The sequence below is a fragment of the Rhodamnia argentea genome, chromosome 7 (assembly GCF_020921035.1).
Source record: "Rhodamnia argentea isolate NSW1041297 chromosome 7, ASM2092103v1, whole genome shotgun sequence".
NCBI classification, from domain to species: domain Eukaryota; kingdom Viridiplantae; phylum Streptophyta; class Magnoliopsida; order Myrtales; family Myrtaceae; genus Rhodamnia; species Rhodamnia argentea.
The window spans coordinates 3828721-3853266 of NC_063156.1; the positions used below are offsets into that span (position 1 = coordinate 3828721).

The 24546-nt window shown below is 41.5% G+C and overlaps 2 protein-coding genes and 1 long non-coding RNA gene across 3 annotated transcripts; all 3 read left to right on the forward strand.

The window, feature by feature from the left end:
- The first annotated feature begins 9699 nt into the window (after window positions 1-9699).
- LOC115731672 lies at window positions 9700-10273 on the forward strand. Its single transcript, XM_030662352.1, has 2 exons — window positions 9700-9955; window positions 10182-10273. Exons 1-2 carry the CDS (start codon window positions 9700-9702, stop codon window positions 10271-10273), a joined length of 348 nt encoding a protein of 115 aa, XP_030518212.1.
- Window positions 10274-16470: 6197 nt separating this feature from the next.
- On the forward strand, window positions 16471-19262 carry LOC115731671 (receptor-like protein 7). The gene is made up of 2 exons (XM_048281941.1): window positions 16471-19109; window positions 19205-19262. The coding sequence occupies exons 1-2, from the start codon at window positions 16471-16473 to the stop codon at window positions 19260-19262; spliced, it is 2697 nt and encodes an 898-aa protein (XP_048137898.1).
- Window positions 19263-19279: 17 nt separating this feature from the next.
- LOC125316050 lies at window positions 19280-22848 on the forward strand. Its single transcript, XR_007199366.1, has 2 exons — window positions 19280-19462; window positions 22666-22848. It is a non-coding gene; the product is annotated as an uncharacterized LOC125316050 (long non-coding RNA).
- Window positions 22849-24546: the final 1698 nt, after the last annotated feature.

The following is a 24546-nucleotide window of genomic DNA, read 5'->3' on the forward strand; positions in this document are numbered from 1 at the left end:
GTAGACACCAAGAAAGTTGGAGTGGACACAAAGAAGGTTAGAGCTTGTGCGGATTCATGCTCTCAGGGTTGCCAGAAGACCTATCCATTGAACTAAACTTTGTAGAACTTTCTTTTTTATATTTCAAGGCAATTGAGTTGTGTAATGCATTTGTGGTTTCACACCTCAAATAATAAATTGTGATATTTTAATTATCTGCTTGGCTAGGAACGAAGAACATGTCCATGAAATTTAGTTATGATAAACTAAGTCTGCTCTATATTATCAAAATTCAAATTACGAGACATAAATACAAAAGAAAAGCCAACCTTTAGAATAAATCGACGTTGAGTTTGTCACGAGTGTGTCTTCACACAATCAAAGTTTTACGATGTGCAGAAGAATGTCAATCTCTGACACGACATGGCGTAAGAGCATGACCTAGCGGTGTTGCAAACTAGACGATGGAAAGTCCTATCCCTTAGACTAAAGACTGGAAATTTTCCATTTTTATAACTAATGATGGTAATTAAAATATGTAATGCCTCTGTGTCTAGCAAACGAAAAAAAAGGAATTATATAAGTCATTCAGCGAAAGTGAACTCTCTTATATATGCTTGGATGGCAATTTGTAATAAGATAGGCTATCAAATGTTCTATGATCACCCTATTTGAGTATAGCCTAAAATCAGGCAAAGATTCAGGAATGTACTTTCGTCAACACTTTGACGAGTCATAACGCCGCTTGAAAAGATTCTGGAAACCGAACCGGTCTTGTCTTCTTTATAGCTAGCTAACCATCTTATGACGTAAAAAACATCAACAATCTTTGCCTCTGCACACACAAAAGCTACAGATACCATCAAAGGTTGCAAGAAAGTCCACACAAGTGCAAATTTGTGTTCGCGAGATTGCCAGAAGTCTTATTCACCACACTAGAGATATGGAAAATAGCCCAGTTAAATAAGTATGTACCACATAGACAATCGAAAATGATTTGTTCTGTTTCTACCAAAGTAGGCAACATGAATAGAAAGATCAAAGTCCAAAGCAAAGTAGATCCCCCGTTGAATTGTCTATGGATGATTGATGTGCTTCAAAAATTTGCTCCGGCAGGCAACATACATCATATTCAAACAAGATAAAATTATCTTCAATGGGTCTACTTGGGCATAATTTGTCTCGACTCAAAGTTAAGACTGACTGAACAAGAAGAAATGTATGCTAGCTCTTTGGAAAAAACTTCAAAGAGGAATCGGTGAGAAAAATGGATATTTTATTCCTTTAATAGTCTTCAAAACATTCAAAACATCTCAAGTTTTGTTGTGCGCAGTTATGAGTTCTATGGCTAGATCCCCATTGGTGCTTATGTCCTCGTCGATGCTGTAACAAGTTAAACTCTAAGCATTACATGTGACTATCTTTAATCCACTGTGAGACTATCAACCTGTTCTGGAACGCACACACTAAAAAAAAAAATTATTTTGCATTATTGTGGAGTCCACTCCTTTGAAAATTTGTAGCCCACAAAATGCTATTACTTTTACAATCACTCGAAAATTGTTATGCTCGCAAAGCCCTACAAATGTAACAGTCTGAACATTTCATATTTTTCCCTTCAGCAAATGGAGACCTTGTTTACTGTTTTGTAATGTGTCTAGATTCCAAGAAGGCCGCAGCAGAGGATCTCAAGAAGGTTGAGGTGTGAGATTGTCCCTACAGGCCGGGCCCGAGACTCATACCTGAGCCGAGTCTTCGGCAATCAAACTTGGGACCCAGTTTGTACTTGAGACTCATTCTCAAATGTGCACTTCATTATTTTCCCATGGCAAATATCAGGAAGTGACTTATGAAGTATTTGCAAAATACAACCAACCATACCTTGAAAATAAAATATTTTGAAAACAAGTTCCAACAAAGTTCACCTGTGAAACAAACGGAACTTAAGGTTTAGACACTTCCTTAATTCAATTAGGGAGTGAACGTAGTGAATTTGTTGTTCTTAGACTATGGAGTGTGAAGTGAAAATAGCGCTAATATCACATACAGAAGTTCAAGACGGAGCCAACACAGGGCAAACTAGAGTGGCAGTACGAGCAACCAAAGTCTTCAATTTCACCCGTCCATTCGTACCACAGTAAAGACTTGTTTGATATTGTCCCAATTTGCAAAATGCATATACTTGTCTAGAGTGTAGGGAACAACTTAGTGCGGTTTTTGGTTGCTTACATCTCAAACATCCATTTTCGGTTGAAGATAAAGTGAGCCGAATTCTCCTTTCAGATTGCAGGATCCGTTAGTACATATTACCGGTGACCATCCCCAGCCATAGGTGAGGGCTATAACAACCTCGCCCGATCTACACTGGGCAAGGGCTGCGGCACCCTAACAGGCCCTAAGTCCAGGAAAAAGAAAAAAAATTAAAAAACAAAAGATACATGAAAAAGAAATTACAAAATAATACAAAATATTGTTAATTATTATAAACAAAGAAAAAAAAAGATCCACGGTAGCACCGGCCAAATGGACTGAATTGATACAAATGCAAAATGTATATGACTGAATTGGCACAACTACAATAAATCTAAAATTTTCTTGATAATTCCCCTTCAATTTAGTGTATTAACTTTTCAGATCTTGATGGTGCCAACGACAATATATTTTTGTCTCCGGTTGCTATTCGTTTCGGCATAAACAACCCAAGCAATAGGATAACATTAGACAACAATGCTAGGCTATTGCACAATACAAACACCCTGTTATACAGACAATCACACTAATAAGGTAGACTGTTGAAAATTTTGGGAGAAACAATCTGCACAAAACAAGGGTCATTTCCACCTCTATCTCCCGCTCAATAAGTGAGATTGTTCAAAATTATGAACAGTCTTAATTTCTCCGAATGTATTACACAACACACTTTACATTCCTCATCACTAACCAAAGGCAATGTTCACCAATCATGAATTCATATTGGAAACATTGTTAATATCGCAAACAATGAGGTCCCACACGGAGCAGCCATCGGATGAGCAAAAGGGGCCAGATGAGCAACCGAAGTCTTCGATTTCGATCCTCAATTCTTACCATTTCATAGACTCTTCTTCTGCTATCACAACTTATGAATGGATACATAACTCATCTCTTAACTATACAAACTCTTCATCTTATCTCCTCACATAAAAACTTTTTGTTGCTATATGACCACTTGGTTTGTAATTTTCGAGCTGGCTGTTGACCCAAGTCTCCCATGCAAATGACAGCTCTGTTGACTGAATTCTGAGTCAATTAATCATTGGTCGTTTGGCCTGAAGGTTTTTCTCTTATATTCCCCGGTAGCCCCACATTTTTCTCTTATTTTGTGAGATTTCATAAAATGTGCTTCCCCGTTAGCATTGCACTGCACAAAGTCAGAAAAGCACGCTTGAGAACAAAATAGAAACCCTCCATAAATCTTTGATCATTCATCTAATTCCAATCTCCATACGAAAAAAATTGCTTTTAAATGTTTTACCTTTATTTTCATTTTTTTTTTACTTTCTTTTTTTCATTTTTCCCTCTTCTTATCCCAATCAGTCGTCAGCTCTGCCAAGAAAATAAAAAAAAAACTCAAAAAAAATTATTATCGTCGGTGACCAAATGAGATGTCCAGAGATCATGAATCCAAAGTCAAAACAGGAATCAAATTTCTTCAATTTCGACCACTTCATAGACTTTGATGCTTTCTCCACTATTGACCCAAAAGTCTCGGAACAAAATGGCCCCCTCGTCGTGCTTCCACTCCATGTCCACACACATATGAAAGTAAGTAACGACCTTCTAGATTCCGTAAGCTACCATTAACTAAAGATGCGTTCGGATATCTCAATAATTGGTAATTAGTTTTGACCACCAACGCTGGATAATATGTTAATTTGCCGGGACTAATTATTTGTTTCTTCGATCTAATCTGATCCCACGGTGCACATTTCTTTGTTAAGAATGAACGGTCCAAAATGGCGACAGACTAATAATTCAATTTTAGGCCAACTAAACCATAGAAACGACCTCCGCCAAAAAAAAAACAAAAACCATAGAATAGATCCAACATGATATTATCATGAGCATTTGCGAAAGTATGTTAGAAGAGGGATTATACATACCATGCACACATTAATGAAAAAGCAAAAAAAAGTTACCCCTCCTTGTTTTGTACGCTTTATTCTTCTTTTTTCTTCTTTTTTTTTGACATTGCACGTGGAGTTCTAAAAAGAAATGAAATAAAATATTGGAGAGGAGGGAGAGAAAGAAAAATAAACCAACGACCAATAAGATCATTGCTCTGAGTGGAGTGTCTCAAAGATGACGTGGAATCACAGATGTATGCAAAGGAAATGTCCACCGATCGTGCATTCAAAGTGAAAAACAGCGCTAATATCGCAATCAAAAGTTCCCACATGGAGCAACCGTTGGGTGAACGAAAGGGGTCAGATGAGCAATCAAAGTATGCAATTTCGACCATCAATTTGTACCATTTCATAGACTTTTTTGCCGCTGTCGCAACTTATATGAATGGATGCATTTGACTGGAATGGAGGGAATGACCTCAAACCATCTTTTTACCATATAAACTCTTCATCTTATCTCCTCCCAGCGGGACTTTTTGCTATATCACACCTTGGTTTTCAATCTTTGAACGTAACTGTTGCAAATGACAGATCTATTGGCTGAATTTTCTTTGTGCTTTATCTCACTCGCAAATTCCATTGATTTGATGCACCGTAGCATGAGATGAGGCATTTTCACATCCACCTATAAAATCTGCTTCCCTCTCTCGTACTCTGCTCATCAAAAACCTTAACTTGTCTCTGTTTCGAACGAAATGGCTCGCTCCTCCTCCTGGCTCTACGTGTCCATATACTTGCTTTTCTTGTACTTGTGGCCTCAGCCGATTGGCGCGCACAAACTCTCTCCTTCTGCGAAATCTCTGTGTCTCGAAGACGAAATGTCCGCCCTGTTGCAATTTAAAGAGAGATACGAAATAGCCAATGTTTCGGATGATCCTCTCGCTCATCCCAAGACTCGATCCTGGAATAATAGTCGGGATTGCTGCTCCTGGGATGGAATCGAGTGCGACGAGAACACGGGCCATGTCATTGTTCTCGACCTGGGAAGTAGTTTTCTCTATGGTTCTATCGACAACAACAATACCCTCTTCAAGCTTGCTCATCTTGAAAAGCTCAATCTCAGCAACAATCACTTCAACTACTCTCAAATACCATCCCGAGTTGGAGAATTGTCAAGGTTGACTCATCTCGATCTCTCTGCTTCCAGTTTTTCCGGGCCGGTCCCATCAGAAATCTTCAAGCTTACAAGCTTGGTGTACCTCGACCTGTGTTGCAATCTGCATCCAAAACACTTCCACAAATTTGTTGGAGACGAAAGCGCCAGGCTTGAGAAGCCTAGCTCAAAATCTTACTAGCCTGGAAGAACTTCTCCTAGGTCACGTCAACATGTCGTCCGAAGTGCCCAACACTCTGGCAAATCTGTCTTCCCTGAGATGGCTGAACATGGAAGAGTGCAACCTACATGGTGCATTTCTGTCTGCCATTTTCAATTTACCAAAGGTGCGACATCTCAGTGTGGGTCGCAATGAAGCTCTCTTGGGACGATTGCCCGACTTCAACTCGAGCAGTCCTCTTGAAAAGCTGCCATCGACTGGCACGAGCTTTTATGGAGAGCTACCCTCGTCAATCTTAATACTTCCTTCCTTGGGCTATCTCGACATAAGTGGTTGCCAATTCTCAGGGTCACTGCCTGCATCAATCGGAAACCTTCCCTCCTTGACTTATCTCGACATAGGTGGTTGCAAATTCTCAGGATCCATCCCGCCTTCATTTGCTAATCTTAGCAACCTCGAATACGTATGTCACGACCCGAACCCTGCGAGCTCATCGACATCCCACCTGGCCACACTTATGTACAGTTCTCCAGGATCCAAAGGCCAACAAATTCATGCGGAAGCAAAAACAAATCCCCGTACAGAAACAATTAACATCACGATGACTTGGGACGGTAAAAACAAACTTATATACATATCCACACGTTCTATACAATTTTCCAAATCTACGGCTTCGGAGGCCACTGTACAAGCCTATGACCACTAAAACAAAAAGATTACGTGGTCGAAGCCTACTATACATCCCAAATAAAACAGCCAGCAAAAGTCAAGAGGCCAACTACCCTAGGCCTCGTTCTCGCTATCCGGTACTATATCATCTCTCGCCTCCAGCTCATCCTCGTCAAGCTCAGGTGGCTGTTCCGCATCCGATGGCTTTACAACCTCCCATCTTCTCCCGGTACCATGACATTAGGGAATACCGAATCTCCCGGGCAGAACACTCATGGCTGAGGCGGGTGGTCTGAAAAACAACGAACCCACGACGGGGTGAGATAAAATCTCAGTAAGCTAGCCCCTAATCCTAGATTAGGGCTCTAGTGCCTCCAGACACATTTTTCAGTGAACAATTTCCAATAATTCTTCTTTCTTCCCAAAAATTCCACAATTTAATTCTAGAAAATTCCATTCTTTCTCCGAAAATTCTCACACCTTCTCCAATATTCTACGTTACTCCCGTTTCGGCGTTCCACGCCTCAGCCTAACAATAAAATATTCTACGTGCTCCCAGGGCCCCTTTTTAGCACAACAGGCCATAATATAAATGTCCACCTTACTCCAAAAATTTCCACGTTACCCTGAAAATATTCCACGGCACTCCGAAAATATTCCACGTTACTCCGGAAGTATTTCACATTGCTCCAGAATATTCCACGTTACTCCGGAAATATTCCACGTTACACCAGAATATTCCACGTTACTCCAGAAATATTCCACATTACTCCACCGCCATCAAGTAAGTTCATAACATTGAGCCTCGGACCTTTATGGAACACGGCTCTATATATATACCAGGGTCTCGCACACATAGGAATACGACCCACGGATCTCGGTCTCGGACACATAGGAACACGACCGGATCAAGTCTCGGACAATTAGTCGAACACGACTCACTTTGGTCTCGGACGACTTAATTGAACACGACTTTCTTACTTTCTCGGTCTCGGACAATCGGACGAATACGGCTCACTTTGGCCTCGGACGACTTGATTGAATACGACCCTCACATTTCCTCGGTCTCGGACAATCGGACGAATACGGCTCACTTTGGCCTCGGACGACTTGATTGAATACGACCATCACATTTCCTCGGTCTCGGACAATCAGACGAATACGGCTCACTTTGGCCTCGGACGACTTGATTGAATACGACCATCACATTTCCTCGGAATCGTTCGGGATCACGTGATTCACTCACGTTAGAGAATTAATAATTCGGGATCACCCGATCAATTTATGCTACCATAGTATCCAATCCACGCCATGCGACCATATTATGCTAACGTAGCAATTTATAAATCACGTGCCATTAAAATTATACTAACGTGGAAACTTATCACGGCCAAACAATAATAATTTTCTAACATATAATTAATTTACAACCATAGTACTATACTATAATAATGTCACATTTAATAAGCACCGTGGCATAACGACTTTATGTCACATAAAAGTAACCCTAGTTAATATATTAACTAACCATGGTTCAAAATTAACTAGAGTTAAATACTAACCTAACCATGATTAAACTATAGCATAAAGTAACTCTAGTTAGGGCATAAAGTAACTAGGGTTGGTAGGGTAACCATGGTCAATCTTTGACCAAACAAATATCCTCTTGCATTTACTATTCATTGCAAGAACAAGCTTTCTCTCTCCTCCAAATATTCATTCTCGGCCAAGGCATAAAAATGGCCAAAAACAACTAATTTTTCACCCAAATCTACCAAATCTCAAGTCCATTAGCATCCTAGATACCTAATATAAGGTTAGGGACCAACTTACCACTATTTTAGCAAGTTTTCCGGCGAGAAACCAAGAAAAATTTTGACCCTAATCCGGCGGCTCCGGCAACTCCTCTTGACCGGCTTTAACCCACGGAAATCCGGCGACTCCGAGTAGCTCACGGCGGTAGTCGAGCTCCGGCGGTTCAAGGCGACACCGGTGGTTGTTTGAAGAATTTTCGATGAGGGAGAGAATGAGCAAGGGTGAGTTCGGCCAAGAGAGGGAGTGACCTAGAGAGAGAAAGGGTTCTTGAAAAATGAAGAAGAAGAAAGCCAAAATAATTAATATAGGTTAAAATAATTATTGGGTGAGATATTTTGGTGTCTTGAAAGTCAAGAGGGACAAATTGGTGATTTTCTCCACCAAAAATAGTCAAAATTCGGCCAAGGGGTAAAATGACCAAAATACCCTTCGTTCCAAGTTAAAAATGGGGTATTTTTCGAGGGTAAATGGGTCCTTTCCCATATCCAGTCCAAATCTATTTTTCCTGAACCTCTTTGGGGCGAACCGCGAAGGAATTGCACCCAGGATGAGGAAACGTCCAAAATTTTTTTTTTTTTTTTTTGAAACCCCTGAAGGTCCGACCTGCCGGATTACAGGATGTCACAACGTAGATGTCAATATGAACCCATTCACAGCCCAATCCATTTCCTCTTTGTCGTGGGTTTGGAAGAATAAAAAGCTTGTCACTTTGATACTCGAGAAGATCAATTTATACGGTGCGATTCCACCTTCGACCAGAAACTTGTCTCAGCTTGTGGAATTAAAACTTCATGACAACCATTTAAGCGGTGTCATCCCATCTCAGCTCATGAACCAGATACTTGTCTCAGCTTATCGAGTCCACAATCATCATTGTCGAAAGGGTAGGCCTTTTTTTTTAACCCTATTTCTAGTTTTTTTTTTGTTGAACTCTATTTCTGGTTTCAAACAACAAAAATATTAGCCGTTTTTATTTTCCACGCATATTTATTAAAACTGTACTATTTTTCGAAACTTTAGTGCGGTGAATGAGACTTTCGATAATCTCACGAATATAAAGGTACTATAAAAGGAGAAATGCAATCCTTTTCATTTAATGAGGATATTCTTGAAATATCATCTGGTCGATTTCTTAACAAATTTTAGGGTTCATTAATGTAAGACTTTAACAATGTGAATATTGAAGAAATATTACATATGCCATCTGAAATTATGGAAGAAATGCAACGGTATTTTTTGGGCCTCTATCGATAAAGTCTTGGTTTTGTAAAATCAATTCAATTTTGTCCTCAATGCATATCATATGGTGTTCAAAGGATAAGACGATGTGTCAGGGACTCCAAAAAAAAAAATCTCTCTATCCGCCTAAGGGACTTCCTCAAGTCACTATGCTGTGGACTAGAATTAGATAATTTGTCAAGGATTAAATTGAATTTATTTTAGAGAATTAGAGCCCTTTAGAAAGAAACTTATTGATGAGATTAAATTTCACAAGTACCTGCGTATAAGAAGAAAATTATGGTCATATTTTTAATGAACCCTAAAATTTGTTAAGAAATTGACCAGATTATATTTCAAGAATATCCTCATTAAATGAAAAGGATTGCAGTTCTCCTTTGGTATTACCTTTATATTAATCTACTCATTCGGCGATCGGAATGAATCTCCAAGTATATAAAGGTGCTATATTTGTTCATCTCGACACATCACTGCACTCGCTCGCAAATCTGTCAAGACTCATTGAGAGAGAAAGAGAGAGAGAGAGAGAGGTTACGAACAGTTTAGGTTGCATAGCCATGGAGGTAACAACATCCAAGAGAATGGGGTCGATGATGCTCGTGGCGGCTCTAATACTGTGGACGACCATCGGCGCCAACGCTGCATCCAGGTCATGCAAGCTGACTTGTGCATTGTTGTGTGCTGACGACCCCTTGCCATTTGTGTGCATTCCCAATTGCCTCAAGACGTGCTCCAATGGGTCTTTGACGTCCTCGGCATTAGAGCACTGCGATGTCGGTTGCTTCTTCTCTACTTGCCTTGACTACCATTCAGGTAATAATCTTCGTATCAAGATTGACGATATAACGTAGCTTCTCAAGAGATCCATCAAACCAAGAAAGCCATTGTATAATCTTGTTTCTTTATTACTCTTTCATTCATATCCTAATTATGAGAGGATGGCTGCGTGCTATATCATTTCATTTCGTTGGACTTCGATATATGATGTTTGATGTGAGTGACTTTTTAAAGTTCTTGTTTCATATTTGAACTCATGTAGACACCAAGAAAGTTGGAGTGGACATGAAGAAGGTTAGAGCTTGTGTGGATTCATGCTCTCAGGGTTGCCAGAAGACCTATCCATTGAACTAAACTTTGGAGAATTTCCTTTTTTATATTTAAAGGCAATTGAGTTGTGTAATGCATTGTGGTTTCACACCTCAAATAATAAATAGTGATATTTTAATTATCTGCTTGGCTAGGAGTGAAGAACATGTCCATGAAATTTTAGTTATGATAAAATGAGTCTGCTCTATATTATCATAATTCAAATTACGAGACATAAATACAAAAGAAAAGCTAACCTTTAGAATAAATCGACGTTGAGTTTGTCACGAGTGTGTCTTCACACAATCAAAGTTTTACGATGTGCAGAAGAATGTCAATCTCTGACACGACATGGCGTGAGAGCACAACCCAGCGGTGTTGCAAACTAGACGATGGAAAGTCCTATCCATTGGACTAAAGACTAGAAATTTTCCCTTTTTATAACTAATGATGGTAATTAAAATATGTAATGCCTCTGTGTTAAGCAAACGAAAAAGAAAAAAAAGAATTATATAAGTCATTCAGCGAAAGTGAACTCTTTTATATATGTTTGGATGGCAATTTGTAATAAGACAGGATATCAAATGTTCTATGGTCACCCTATTTGAGTATAGCCTAAAATCAGGCAAAGATTGGGGAATGTACTTTCGTCAACTCTTTGACGAGTCATAACACCGCTTGAAAAATTTCTGGAAACCGAACCTGTCTTGTCTTCTTTATAGTTAGCTAACCATCTTATGACGTAAAAAACATCAACAATCTTTGCCTCTGCACACAAAAAAGCTACAGATACCATGAAAGGTTGCAAGAAAGTCGAAGCAAGTGCAAATTTGTGTTCGTGAGATTGCCAGAAGTCTTATTCACCACACTAGAGATCTGGAAAATAGCCCAGTTAAATAAGTACGTACCACATAGACAATTGCAAACGAATTGCTCTGTTTCTACCAAAGTTGGCAATATGAATAGAAAGATCAAAGCCTAAAGCAAAGTAGATCCCCCGTTGAATTGTCTATGGATAATTGATGTGCTTCAAAAATTTGCTTCGGCAGGCAACGGACATCTTATTTAAACGAGATAAAATTATCTTCAACGGGTCTACTTGGGCATAATTTGTCTTGACTCAAAGTTAAGACTGACTGAACAAGAAGAAATGTAAGCTAGCTCTTTGGAAAAAACTTCAAAGAGGAATCGGCGAGAAGAATGGATATTTTATTACTTTAATCATCTTCAAAACATCTCAAGTTTTGTCGTATGCGGTTATGAGTTCTATGGCTGGATCCCCACTGGTGCTTATGTTCCCTGTGAAGTTTTTTCTTATGTTCCCGGTAGCTACACGTTACGGCACTGCACATAGTCATGCTCACGCACCCAAAGATTCGTAGGAACTGCAAGTGCACACAGTGGGACGTGCTGATCGGAAAAGTCATTGATTCAATGCATGGCAGCATGAGAGTGAGGCAATGTTCATATCCCTATAAAATGTGCTTCACTCAATCCTAATCTGCTCATCAAAACAGAGTCGTCTCTGTTTCCCACAGAATGGCTCCGTCGTCGTGCTTCTACATTTCCATACACTTTCTTTTCTTGTACTTGTCATCTCAGCCGATTGATGCGCACATTCTCTCTCGTCCTGTGAAACCTCAGTGTCTGGAGGACAAAATGTCCGCACTGCTGCAGTTTAAAGAGAGATAAGAAATCGCCGATGTTTCCGGTAATCCTCTCGCTCATCCCAAGACTCTATCATGGAATAACAGTCAGGATTGCTGCTCCTAGGATTGGATTGAGTGCGATGAGAGCACAGGCCATGTAATCGTTCTCGACCTGGGAAGTAGTTTACTCAATGGCTCTAGCCACGACAACAGCACCCTCTTCCAACTTGCTCACCTTGAAAAGCTCAATCTTAGCAACAATCTCTTCAACTACTCTCAAATACCATCCCGGGTTGGAGATCTGTCGAGATTGACTCATCTTGATCGCTTTACCTCTGTGTCTTCCGGCCAAGTCCCATCAGAAATCTTCAAGCTGACAAGGTTGGTGTACCTCGACCTGTGCTGCTGTGACATCCCTAGTCCCACATTGCCTAGGAGGAGGTCTTGGGAAGGCCTTATAAGCGTTGGGTGCCCTTAGACTTGCAAGACGCATTTTCCGAGCGTTGTATGGGCGACGCTCGGAGGAACAAAACCGTGAGGACTGTGTGTCCAAAGCGGGCAATATCTTGCAGAGTGGCGCAGTGGAAGCGCGTGGGCCCCAAGGCCGTTACAGCTGCAATCTAGATCCAAATACTTCCACATATTTGTTGAAGATGAAAGCGCGAGGCTTGAGAAGCCTAACTCAAAATCTGGCTGCCCTGGAAGAACTTCTCCCATGTCACGTCAACATGTCATCCGAAGTGCCCAACACTCTGGTGAATCTGTCTTCCCTGAGAAGGCTGAACATGGATGCATGCAAACTGCGCGTTGTATTTCCGTCTGCCATGCTACGATGTCTCGAGTTGGGTTCCAATAAAGCTCTCACGGGACGATTGCCTGACTTTAACTCGAGTAGTCCTCTTGAAGAGTTGTGACTGCCAGTTGCGAGCTTTCTGGGGAGCTACCCGGTTCAATCAAGCTCTTCCGGTGATCTCCACTTCTTGCAGATATTGAATCTCAACTCATGGTCACTACCCTCGATAGTGTGAAATACATCCTTCCTCGAGCTATCTCGGTGTAAGTGGTTGCAAATTCTCGCGGTCACTACCGGCATCAATCGGAAACCTTCCTTCCTTGAGTTATATTGACATAGGTGGTTGCAAATTCTCAGGATCCATCCTGGCGTAATTTTCTAATCTTAGCAACCTCGAAGATGAACCCAATTCACTGCCCACTCCATTTCCTCTTTGCCTTGGGTTTGGAAGACTAAAAAATCTCGCCACTTTAAGCCTCAGCAAGATCCATACATATGACGAGATCCCACTTTCAATTGCATAGTGCTCGAGTTCATCAACTTTGCAAACAATTTCGTTGTGGACATCTTCCCATCATGGTTGGGATCTCTACCGGAGCTTCACGTCCTTGTATCGTGATCCAATAAATTCCACGGTCCCATAGAGAGGCCTAAATCTAGTTCCATGTTCCTTAAGCTGTAGATACTTGACCTCTCTATTAATGCATTTGCTAGTAAGTTGCCCATGGAGTTCTTTGAGTCTTGGAATGCCATGAAATCCAAGACGGAAAACTTTACGTGCATGCAAAGAGACCTGCGGCCGAGGTAGTACATTCCATTCACCTACTCTGGTGATTGTGATTTCTCCATGACAGCAATTTACAAACGGCTTGAAAGGTTTTACCCAAAGATCTCAAAAGTCTTCATGGTCATCGACCTCTCCAGCAATTTGTTCGAAGGAGAGATCTCATGTGCCATAGGTGATCTCAAGGGACTGCAAGGGCTGAACCTTTCCAGCAATTTTCTCAGTAGTCACATCGCACCGTCACTAGGGAATCTCACCACACTTGAGTCATTGGACCTTTCTCTTAACAAACTCTCGGGACAGATCCCCCAAAAGCTAACGGAATTCGGGTTTCTTTCTTTCTTGAGCATATCTTACAATAATCTGATCAGGGTTGTGCCAAGAGGACACGATTCTTTTGAAAGGAACTTGGGACTATGTGGGGAATTTGTATCCAGGAAATGTCAAGATTCAGGGGATAAGTCAAGACAACCTTCATAACACCCACAAGAAGACCCGGGAACTTGGGACTATGTGTGGAAAATTGTTCCTACGGGATGTAGGAGCGGCTTAGTGATTCGAATGGTCATCGAAAATGCATTCATCTCCTGAAAACATGTTTGGTTAGAAGGAAATGCCAGGAGAAGGCGATGGTCTAGTTGGAGGCAGCCTAGGAGGGGTATAAACTCTTGGTCAGGCAAATTTTTCAATTTTTGCAGACAATAAAACTTATCGTTAAAATGATCTAGGCATTTCCTTCCTTTTCTTGAATGTACATGTTTTGTTATAGTAATTTTGCTGTAATTTATGTAAAACCTTCACTTTCTTCAGTTAATCTCTCATCACACCTGTTTACTACCTCTCTCACCTAAACTAACACTAGGCTCTCATCCTCGCTTCAATCATTTTACTTTTTCACCACGCAAATTGGACGGACACCGTTGTATTAACATTTGAAACAAAATCCACATTTGGAGGTTGATTGGACAAGAACTATAACAAATTTTTCACTCGAATCTTCTTTTATGTTTGTTCGGTTGGAAATAAAACTCTCTCCTATAGCAGCAGAGAACCAACATCGCACGGTTGAAGTTCTTAAAGTTCTTACTATGTCTGTCTGCTAGTCATGTGCACCGGAATTTACACAGTAAATTCATATGATTTTTCCGAGCAACGATATCTTTTCTTACTGGTCTACACCTAATTTAATCACTTGGGATGGTTCTCAAGATAGTGATTGGTTGATCATGGCTCGAAGTTCATGCATTGGTTCTCCAATTGTGGGGAACTTGCGAGAGACATGGAGCATTGAGAGCCTTCTAACAAGAGAATTAAGAGTGAGAAAACTCCTCCGTTGCAATCGATTCTTGTAATTTTGGGTGTTATCTAAGATTTGAAAACACTTAAGAGTTCAGTAATCATTTATATAGTGATAAGAGATTATCGTGTAAGAAAACCTCGACGCAGCACTTTATCCTCATTTCATAATAAGTATTTTCATGTACAACTTTTATTCAGAAAAGAAAAATGAGATAGCCGAGAACAGAATAGAACTTAACATGCCATGGATCTTTGATCATTCATCTAATTAGACTCCATATATACATCAATAGTCTCGACCCGCCGGAGGAGCGTTGGTTGGAGTGTTAGCTCCAAATTAGTGGAAAGTCCTCACTTCCTGATGCTTATTCGTTTTCTTCTTCTTCTCATCGAAATTGACATGATGATGGTGATCAACGCCATTGTGGTCATCACCAAGCTTGTTACCTCTAAAATCGGCCTCTTGCAGAGGGGTCTATTCAGCTTCAACACTATCACTAGGACCAACATTTGAGGGCGACATGTAAGCACCAAAATCATCACATGAGGGACATAAATCCCAAGTGAAATATCACCCCTGATATGCGAAAACAGGCCGAGCTTATCAAGTGGGTATCTTTGGACCGAGGCCTCCGATTCGGACAAAGGGATTGAAGCACCAAAGATCCTTGCTCGGCCGAGGAACTGCTTGTTGAGGAGGCTCCTTGGGTTGCCCATGTTGAAGACGAGTTTCTCATTCCACCGGAGAGGCGGCCTGCTGTCGGAGAGGCGGCTGGGCACGGAGCAGAGGCAGCCGGCCATGGAGGAGAGGCAATAGTTGTAAAAAAAAACATGGTTCTCCTCTTGTGTTGCTCTCCTCAGCGTGCAATTTCTGCTCTTATGAAAAAAAATATATCATATCCGACTCTATCTCACCCCCTCCTCGTAGGATTTTTTTTTTTTTTTTATCATGGCCATATCCCCATATATGCTTCTTTATTCTATCATGAACAGTTACTAAACACGGGATAGGATAAACTCGAACCGACCAATTCACAATCCTATCAAATACGAGATAAACATTATCAAGCAAAACACTGTAATAACAATGACTCGACTAAATTAAGCTTATTTATCAACAAAATGACTCCTATGGGTCAACAAAACACTCGCCCAAAGTAGTTAATAATTTATCCACTACGTGCAACCCGGGATACAAAACTTTAAAAATTAATTCTGGCTAAGCTGTAATTCTAAATCAAAGTCCGTCAAATCTAAGTCTCCACGACGCCTTAACCTATTATTTTCATATAATTTCACAGCTTAACAACTCCGAACCCTGTATCTCCCGCGTGCAACTCATTCCTTTCTCTTTCTTTTTCTTTCCCCTTCTTTCTTTGCTTTCTCTTCTTGTCGTGTCTTTCTTTTTATCCCATGCTTTTCTTCTTTTTGCCTTTTTGAACAAGTCAACTTTCCTCTGTTTTTCCCTTTTTGACCAAGACAAAATAAAAGCCAAGCATTACACTTTTTAGGTGTATTTCATATGCTTTCTTTCCACGGTTGACCCAAAGTCTTCCATGCAAAAAGCAGATCTAATTTTGCTGAGTTCTCACTATGTTCCCTGGCAGCTACACGTTGCGGCTCTGTACATAGTCAAAGCACCGGCCTATAAAACCTGCTCCACTCTCTCATACTCCTTGCTCATCAAAAACTATAACTTGTCTTTGTTTCGAACCAAATGGCTCGCTCCTCCTCCTGCTTCTCCATGTCAATGCACTTGCTTTTCCTGTACTTGTTGTCTCAGCCGATTGGCGCGCAGCACAACCTCTCTCCTTCTGCGAAACCTCTTTGTCTCGAGGACGAAATGTATGCCCTGCTGCAGTTTAAAGAGAGATACGAAATCAACGATGATGCTTCCGATGATCCTCTCGCCCATCCCAAGACTCTATCCTGGAATAACAGTCGGGATTGCTGCTCCTGGGATGGGATCGAGTGCGACGAGAACACGGGCCATGTGATTGTTCTCGACCTGGGAAGTAGTCTTCTCTATGGTTCTATCGATAACAACAGTACCCTCTTCCAGCTTGCTCATCTTGAAAAGCTCAATCTCAGCGACAATCACTTCAACTACTCTCGAATACCGTCCCGAGTCGGAGATCTTTTGAGATTGACTCATCTAGATTTCTCTGCTTCTGTTTTTTCTGGGCCGGTCTCATCAGAAATCCTCAAGCTTACAAGCTTGTTGTACCTTGACCTGAGTTTGAATCGCGCTCCAGATGGTCCCGCAGGTTTGTTAGAGATGAAAGCACCAGGCTTGAGAAGCCTAGTTCAAAATCTGACTAGCCTGGAAGTACTCCTTCTAGGGTACGTCAACATCTCGTCCGAAGTGCCCAACACTCTGGCAAATCTGTCTTCCCTAAGATGGCTGAACATGGATGTGTGCGACCTGCACGGTGAATTTCCGTCTGCCATTTTCTATTTACCGACGCTGCGACGTCTCAGGGTGGGTTTCAATAGAGCTCTCACGGGACGATTGCCTGACTTTAACTCGAGCAGTCCTCTTGAAGAGCTGCGATTGTCTGGCTGGAGCTTTTCTGGAGAGCTACCCTCGTCATTTGGAATACTTCCTTCCTTGAGTTTTCTCGACGTAGCATTTTGCGAATTCTCAGGGTCCATCCCGGCTTCATTTGCTAATCTTAGCAACCTCGAATACCTGGATGTCAGTGGGAACCCATTCGCTGCCCAGTCCCTTTCCTCTTTGTCTTGGATTTGGAAGAAAAAAAAGCTCGCCACTTTGGGTCTAAGAATGATCAATTTATATGGCGAGATCCCACCTTCATTAGGAAATTGTTCTCGGCTTGTGGAATTAAGCTTACTTGGCAACCAATTAAGCGGCGCCGTCCCGTCTCAGCTGATGAACCTCACTCAGCTGACTAATTTGTACCTCCGAATGAATCAACTGTCCGGCTCCATACCGTCTTGGTTGATGAACGTGACTGGACTTGCCGTGCTTGACCTTGCGAGCAATAAATTCCACGGCGAGGTACCTTCGTCAATCTCTCAACTTCAAAATCTCCAAGTTCTCCACCTTGCTGGAAACAATTTTAGCGGTACTGTTGAACTAGACAATTTTCTCAAGCTCAAACAATTGGAAGTGCTCCACCTATCATCTAACAGGCTATCATGCCATGCGAGTAGCGCGAATGTTATTCTTCCTCAGCTTTCAGTCCTGGGATTGGCTTCATGCAATTTGAGCGAGTTTCCGGCATTCTTACAAAAACAAGAGAGTATGAATTGGTTGGACCTGTCGAATAACAACATTAGGGGAGAAGTGCCCTTTTGGGTGTGGAGCGGCAGTTTTTCCATGCAGTACCTGAATCTCTCTCGTAACTTCTTAACTGGTCTAGCGAGATATCATCCGATCAAACCTTTGCTTATGTACACGATAGACCTATCTCATAACATGTTGAAAGGACCACCCCCTGAAGCAACGTTGTCGATACTGTCCTATATAGTATCCAACAACAGCCTGACGGGACCATTGCCACCATGGATCTGCAATTTGAGTTCAGCAATCACACTAGACTTGTCTTCTAACCATTTGACTGGAGTGCTTCCGGTTTGCTTGGGCAATATCAGCAAATCTCTCATGATACTGAACTTAAAAGGCAACAATTTCCACGGAAGCATTCCTGAGCTATCGGTGAGGGGGACGCAACTGACTATGATCGATTTGAGTGACAACCAGTTGCAAGGCAATTTACCGAGGTCCTTGGCCCATTGCAAAATGCTCGAGTTCATCAACTTTGCAAACAATCTTATCGTGGACACTTTCCCATCATGGTTAGGATCTCTACCGGAGCTTCATGTCCTTATTTTGCGATCCAATAAATTGCACGGTGTCATAGAGAGGCCTAAATCTAATTCCACGTTCCTTAAGCTGCGGATACTTGACCTCTCAATTAATGCATTGGCCGGTAAGTTGCCCATGGAATTCTTTCAATCTTGGGACGCCATGAAATCCAAGGCGGGAAACTTTATGTACATGCAACGAAACCTATACCCGAATCAGTACTTTATCTTCACCTATTATGGCAATTACGATTTCTCCATGACAGTGATTTACAAAGGGCTTACATTGTATTACCCAAAGATATCGGAAGTCTTCACGGTCATCGACCTCTCCAGCAATTTGTTCGAAGGAGAGATCCCGGGTGTCATAGGTGATCTCAAGGGACTGCAGGGGCTGAACCTTTCCAACAACTTTCTCAGTGGACACATCCCACCATTGCTAGGGAATCTCACCGAACTTGAGTCATTGGACCTTTCTCTTAACAAACTCTCGGGACAGATCCCTCAAAAGCTAACGGAACTCGGGTTCCTTTCTTTCTTGAACATATCTCACAACAATCTAACCGGGGTTGTGCCAAGAGGGAAACAGTTTGATACATTTTCGAACGATTCTTTTGAAGGGAACTCGGGACTATGTGGGGAATTCGTATCCAGGAAATGCCAAGATTCGGGGGATAAGTCAGGACAACCTTCAACACACCCAGAAGAAGAGCCGGAATCACCAATTGAACTCGATTGGAAAATTGTTCTTATGGGGTACGGGAGCGGCTTAGTGATCGGAGTGGTCATCGGAAATGCATTCATCTCCTGGAAACATGTTTGGTTTGAAGGAAATGCAAGGAGAAGGCGACGGCCCAATCGGAGGCAGCCTAGGAGGGGTAGTGTGACATCCTGAATTCCGACCCACTTTCGAAGCTTTGAATAAATGAAAGGTCTCATTGATGTATTTCAGTCTAATCTCACTCGGAGTTGATCCCTCTTGAGCAGACTAACCAAATGGGAATGGCTAGCTAGGAAAATCAAGTACGTGGACCTAAGAACTTGATCCTGGATTGACTCTTTGGCCATGAAAATTGTCGAGGGAATATTCTGGACCAATATAGGCCGATCCTAGAATGATTAGGGAACGATTTGGATAATACCCTACGCTTGGAGCACGGGTGATTCCGTCCGACCTCGTATGGGTTCCGAACGTCCCCGAATTATTTTCTAACGATCGCGACCATTGGGACTAGTGATTGACCCTCGCAATTGAATGACAACCAAGGTCGCCATGGCTCGAGTAATTCTTAAACGTGATTTTAATCACGGGTCGATACGCGTAACTCCTAAAAGCCGCCCGTTAGTTTGAGATATGCTGAAAATTCTATTGATCGAGATTGATCGCGAATCGAGCTTCGTAATTTGACGTCGGACCTTCGGGGTTTCAATAGATAAAAATTTTGGACGTTTCCTCATCCCGAGTGCAATTCCTTCAGTTCACCCCAGAGAGGTTCGGGAAAAGTAGATTTGGACTGGATATGGGAAATGACCCATTTGCCCTCGAAAAATACCCCATTTTTCACTTGGAACGAAGGGTATTTTGGTCATTTTTCCCTTTGGCCGAGATTGACTAGTCTTGGTGGGGAGGAAATTATTTTTTTTTTTATCCCTCTTGACTTTGTGGATCCAATAATTATCTTAACTTATATTAATTATTATTTTGGCCCCTTCTTCTTCATTTTTCAAGAGCACACTCTCTCTCTAGCTCACTTTCTCTCTCTACCTCACACTCCCTCACTTGGCCAAATTCTCTCTCTCTCACCCTCCATTGCCGAAAATTCTTCAAGCCGCCGCCGGTGTCGCCTTGGACCGCCGGAGCTTAACTTTCACCGTGAGTCGCCCGGGACCGCCGGATCTTTGGGGGTTTTAGCCGAACAAGAGAGCCGCCGGATTGGAATCAAATTTTCTCTCGTTTTCTCGTCGGAAAATTCATTAGAATTGTGGTAAGTTGGTCCCTAACCTTATATTAGGTACCTAGGGTGCTAATGGACTTGAGATTTGGTAGATTTGGGTGGAAAATTGGTTGTTTTTGGCCATTTTTATGCCTTGGCCGAGAATGAAGATTGGAGGAGAGAGAGAAACCATGTTCTTGAATGAATAGTGAAGTCAAGAGGACTTGTGTGGTCAAAGTTGGACCATGGTTACTTTATGCTTAACTATAGTTACTTTATGCTATTATTTAATCATGGTTAGGTTAGTATTTGACTCTAGTTAATTTTTGAACCATGGTTAGTTTATATATTAACTAGAGTTACTTTTATGTGACATAAAGTCGTTATGCCACGGTGCTTATTAATGTGACATTATTATAGTATAGTACTATGGTTGTAAATTAATTATATGTTAGAAAATTATTATTGTTTGGCCGTGATAAATTTCCACGTTAGTATAATTTTAATGGCACGTGATTTATAAATTGCTACGTTAGCATAATATGGTCGCATGGCGTGGATTGGATACTATGGTAGCATAAATTGATCGGGTGATCCCGAATTATTAATTCTCTAACGTGAGTGAATCACGTGATCCCGAACAATTCTGAGGAAATGTGATGGTCGTATTCAATCAAGTCGTCTGAGGCCAAAGTGAGCCGTATTCGTCTGATTGTCTGAGACCGAGGAAATGTGATGGTCATATTCAATCAAGTCGTCTGAGGCCAAAGTGAGCCGTATTCGTCTGATTGTCCGAGACCGAGGAAATTTGATGGTCGTATTCAATCAAGTCGTCTGAGGCCAAAGTGAGCCGTATTCGTCTGATTGACCGAGACCGAGGAAATGTGATGGTCGTATTCAATCAAGTCGTCTGAGGCCAAAGTGAGCCGTATTCGTCTGATTGTCTGAGACCGAGGAAATGTGATGGTCGTATTCAATCAAGTCGTCTAAGGCCAACGTGAGCCGTATTCGTCCGATTGTCCGAGACCAAGAAAGTATGAAAGTCGTGTTCAATTAAGTCGTCCGAGACCAAAGTGAGTCGTGTTCGACTAATTGTCCGAGACTTGATCCGGTCGTGTTCCTATGTGTCCGAGACCGAGATTTGTGGGTCGTATTCCTTTGTGTCTGAGACCCTGGAATATATATATAAGTAGAGCCATGTTCTATAAAGGTCCGAGGCTCATTGTTATGAACTTGTATGATGGCGATGGAGTAACGTGGAATATTCTTGAGTAACGTGGAATATTTTGGAGTAACGTGGAATATTCTGGAGTAGTGTGGAATATTTTCGGAGTAACGTGGAATTTTCTATGACAGCCTGATGCGTTAAACGCGGGCTTTGGATCAATGTGGATATTTATATTATGGCCTGATGCGTTAAATGCGGGCCCTGGAGCACGTAGAATATTTTATTGTCGGACCGAGGCGTGGAACGCCGAAACGGGAGTAACGTAGAATATTTGAGAAGGTGTGGGAATTTTCGGAGAAAGAATGGAATTTTCTGGAATTAAATTGTGGAATTTTTAGTAAGAAAGAAGAGTTGTTGGAAATTGTTCATTGAAAATGTGTCTGGAGGCACTAGAGCCCTAATATAGGATTAGGGGCTAGCTTACTGAGATTTTATCTCACCCCGTCGTGGGTTCGTTGTTTTTCAGACCCTCCGCCACAAGTATGAATGACCCACCTCAAAGGTTCAGTATTCCCCGAGGTCATGGTGCCAGGAGAAGATGGAGAAGTTGTGGAGCCTACGGATGCTGAGTAGCCGCTTGAAATAGCGAGGACGAGGCATAAGATAGTTGGCCTCTTAGTTTTGTAGAGTGTTGTATTTTGGTTGTGTAGCGGGCTTCGACCACATACCTTTTTTCTATAGGTGGTCACGGGTTTGTACAGTGGCCCCCGAAGCCCTAGGTTTGGAAAATTGTGTAGAACATGTGGATATGCATATAAGTTTATTTTTATCGTCCCAAGTCATCGTGATGTTAATTGTTTCTGTACGGGGATTTGTTTTTGCTTCCGCATGAATTTGTTGGCCTTTGGATCCTGGAGAACTGTACATAAGTGTGGCCAGGTGGGATGTCGACAAGCTCGCGGGGTTCGGGTCGTGACAGGTAGGAACTCCTGGTCAGGCAAATTTTTCAAGTTCTGCGGACAATAAAATTTACCGTTCAAATGAGCTAGGTATTTCCTTCTTTTTCTTGAATGTACTAGTTTCTTCATAGTAATTTTGCTGTAATTTATGTCAAACCTTCACTTTCTTCGGTTAATCTCTCATCACACATGTTTACCACCTCTCTCATCTAAAACTTACACTGGGCTCTCATCCGCGCTTCAATCATTTGCTCTCTCTCTGTGTCTCTCTCTCTTTTTCACCACGCAAATTGTAGGGACAACGTTGTATTTACATTTGAAACAAAATCCACATTTGGAGGTTGATTGGACAAGAACTATAAGAAATTATTCACTCGAATCTTCTTTTATGTTTGTGCGGTTGGAAATAAACCTCTCTCTCATAGAGCAGTTTATTATGCAGAGAACCAACTTGGCACGGTTGAAGTTCTTAAAGTTCTTACTATGTCTGCCTGCTAGTCATGTGCACCGGAATTTACACAGTAAATTCATACGATTTTTCGGAACAACCTTATTTTACTTTTTTTACCTGAAAGGGATCGTTGGATATGGTGGCTTCTCTACACCAAATTTAATCACTTGGGATGGTTATCAAGATAGTGATCGGTTGATTTTGGCTTGAAGTTTATGTATTGATTCAAAATCCTACACATAATTGAAAGGAAAATGATTGCATGACGTTCACACTATGTATGACAATGTGACCGTATTATGCTTACCACAAAAAATTTCATAACTTTTTTTTTTTAATTGTGCCAGCCACAAATTCTTTTGTGGCTAGCATTGGACCGTCCACTGTCAAAATGACGGTGGACGGTCAACCTAGCAAGGCTCTAATTGAATTGTAACGAAATTTGGCCAATATTAGGAAAGTCCGAATTGAACTCTTTCCAAGAAGATCGTGGGTGATGCAAAAAAGAAAATCTGAATTCCCGTAGTGTTCATTTCATTATTGAAGTCTATGTCGATGTCGCAGAAGGGATCATAGTATTTTTTTTTAATAAAATATTCTATTGTTGAGTTTCATGTATGGTGCATGGTAGGTGCGCTTAAAAGGTAGGGAATTGCGAGAGACGCAGAGCATTGAGAGCGTTCTAACAAGAGAATTAAGAGTGAGAAAATTCCTTCGTTGCGATTGACTCTTGTAAGTTTGGGTGTTATCTAAGATTTGAAAACGCTTGAGAGTTGAGTGTTCGAGCAATTGCAATCTTCTCTTTGTCAATTATAGTGAAGTCATCTCATCGATCTCTCATTCTCTTCCTGGGGTACACACCCCTGAACCACGTAGATCCTTTTTTCGCAGTACTGGATCTCTTCGTATCATGATTTACATTACTTTCTTCACAGATATGCCCTTAAATATCAGTGTACTTCATTAGTAAGTATCAGTGATTACTATCTCGGTATTATACGATATGTCTGGGGTGTGTTGTGCATATGACCAATTTCATATGCTTTCTTGCTGCTTTCTCCATGGTTCACTCAGTCCGTCCAGTCCAAGTTAAAATCGGACGTGATCCTCCATGCCTAGGAATAAAGATACGCGATCGCTTACCGAGAATAGGGAGAGTGAAATCAAAATAAGATCCTGATTTAACCCGTGATAGTGTTTAGCCATTTGACAAAAAAAAAAGGAATTTAAAAGGTAATTTTAATCGCCTTCCCGAAGAAATTAATTGGCGGAATAAATTCGATGAAGAAATGTCATTCATCTAGATCAGCAGATTAATCGCTCTCCAACCAGCCGGGCCAGCAGGAACAATTGGTTGCGTCCGTCGAAACAGCTGTGGGGAAATGATGGACGCTTTCGCTCGATCTCCAAGAACCAGTTCAACTGAGTGGATGGAGGGTTTAGCGATGTT

Coding starts and splice junctions, on each gene's coding strand:
- LOC115731671 (XM_048281941.1), top strand. CDS start 16,471: ATGGCTCGCTCCTCCTCCTGCTTCTCCATGTCAATGCACTTGCTTTTC. Junction 19,110..19,204: donor CAAAAGCTAACGGAACTCGG/GTTCCTTTCTTT, acceptor ATTCTTTTGAAG/GGAACTCGGGACTATGTGGG.
- LOC115731672 (XM_030662352.1), top strand. CDS start 9,700: ATGGAGGTAACAACATCCAAGAGAATGGGGTCGATGATGCTCGTGGCG. Junction 9,956..10,181: donor TTGCCTTGACTACCATTCAG/GTAATAATCTTC, acceptor GAACTCATGTAG/ACACCAAGAAAGTTGGAGTG.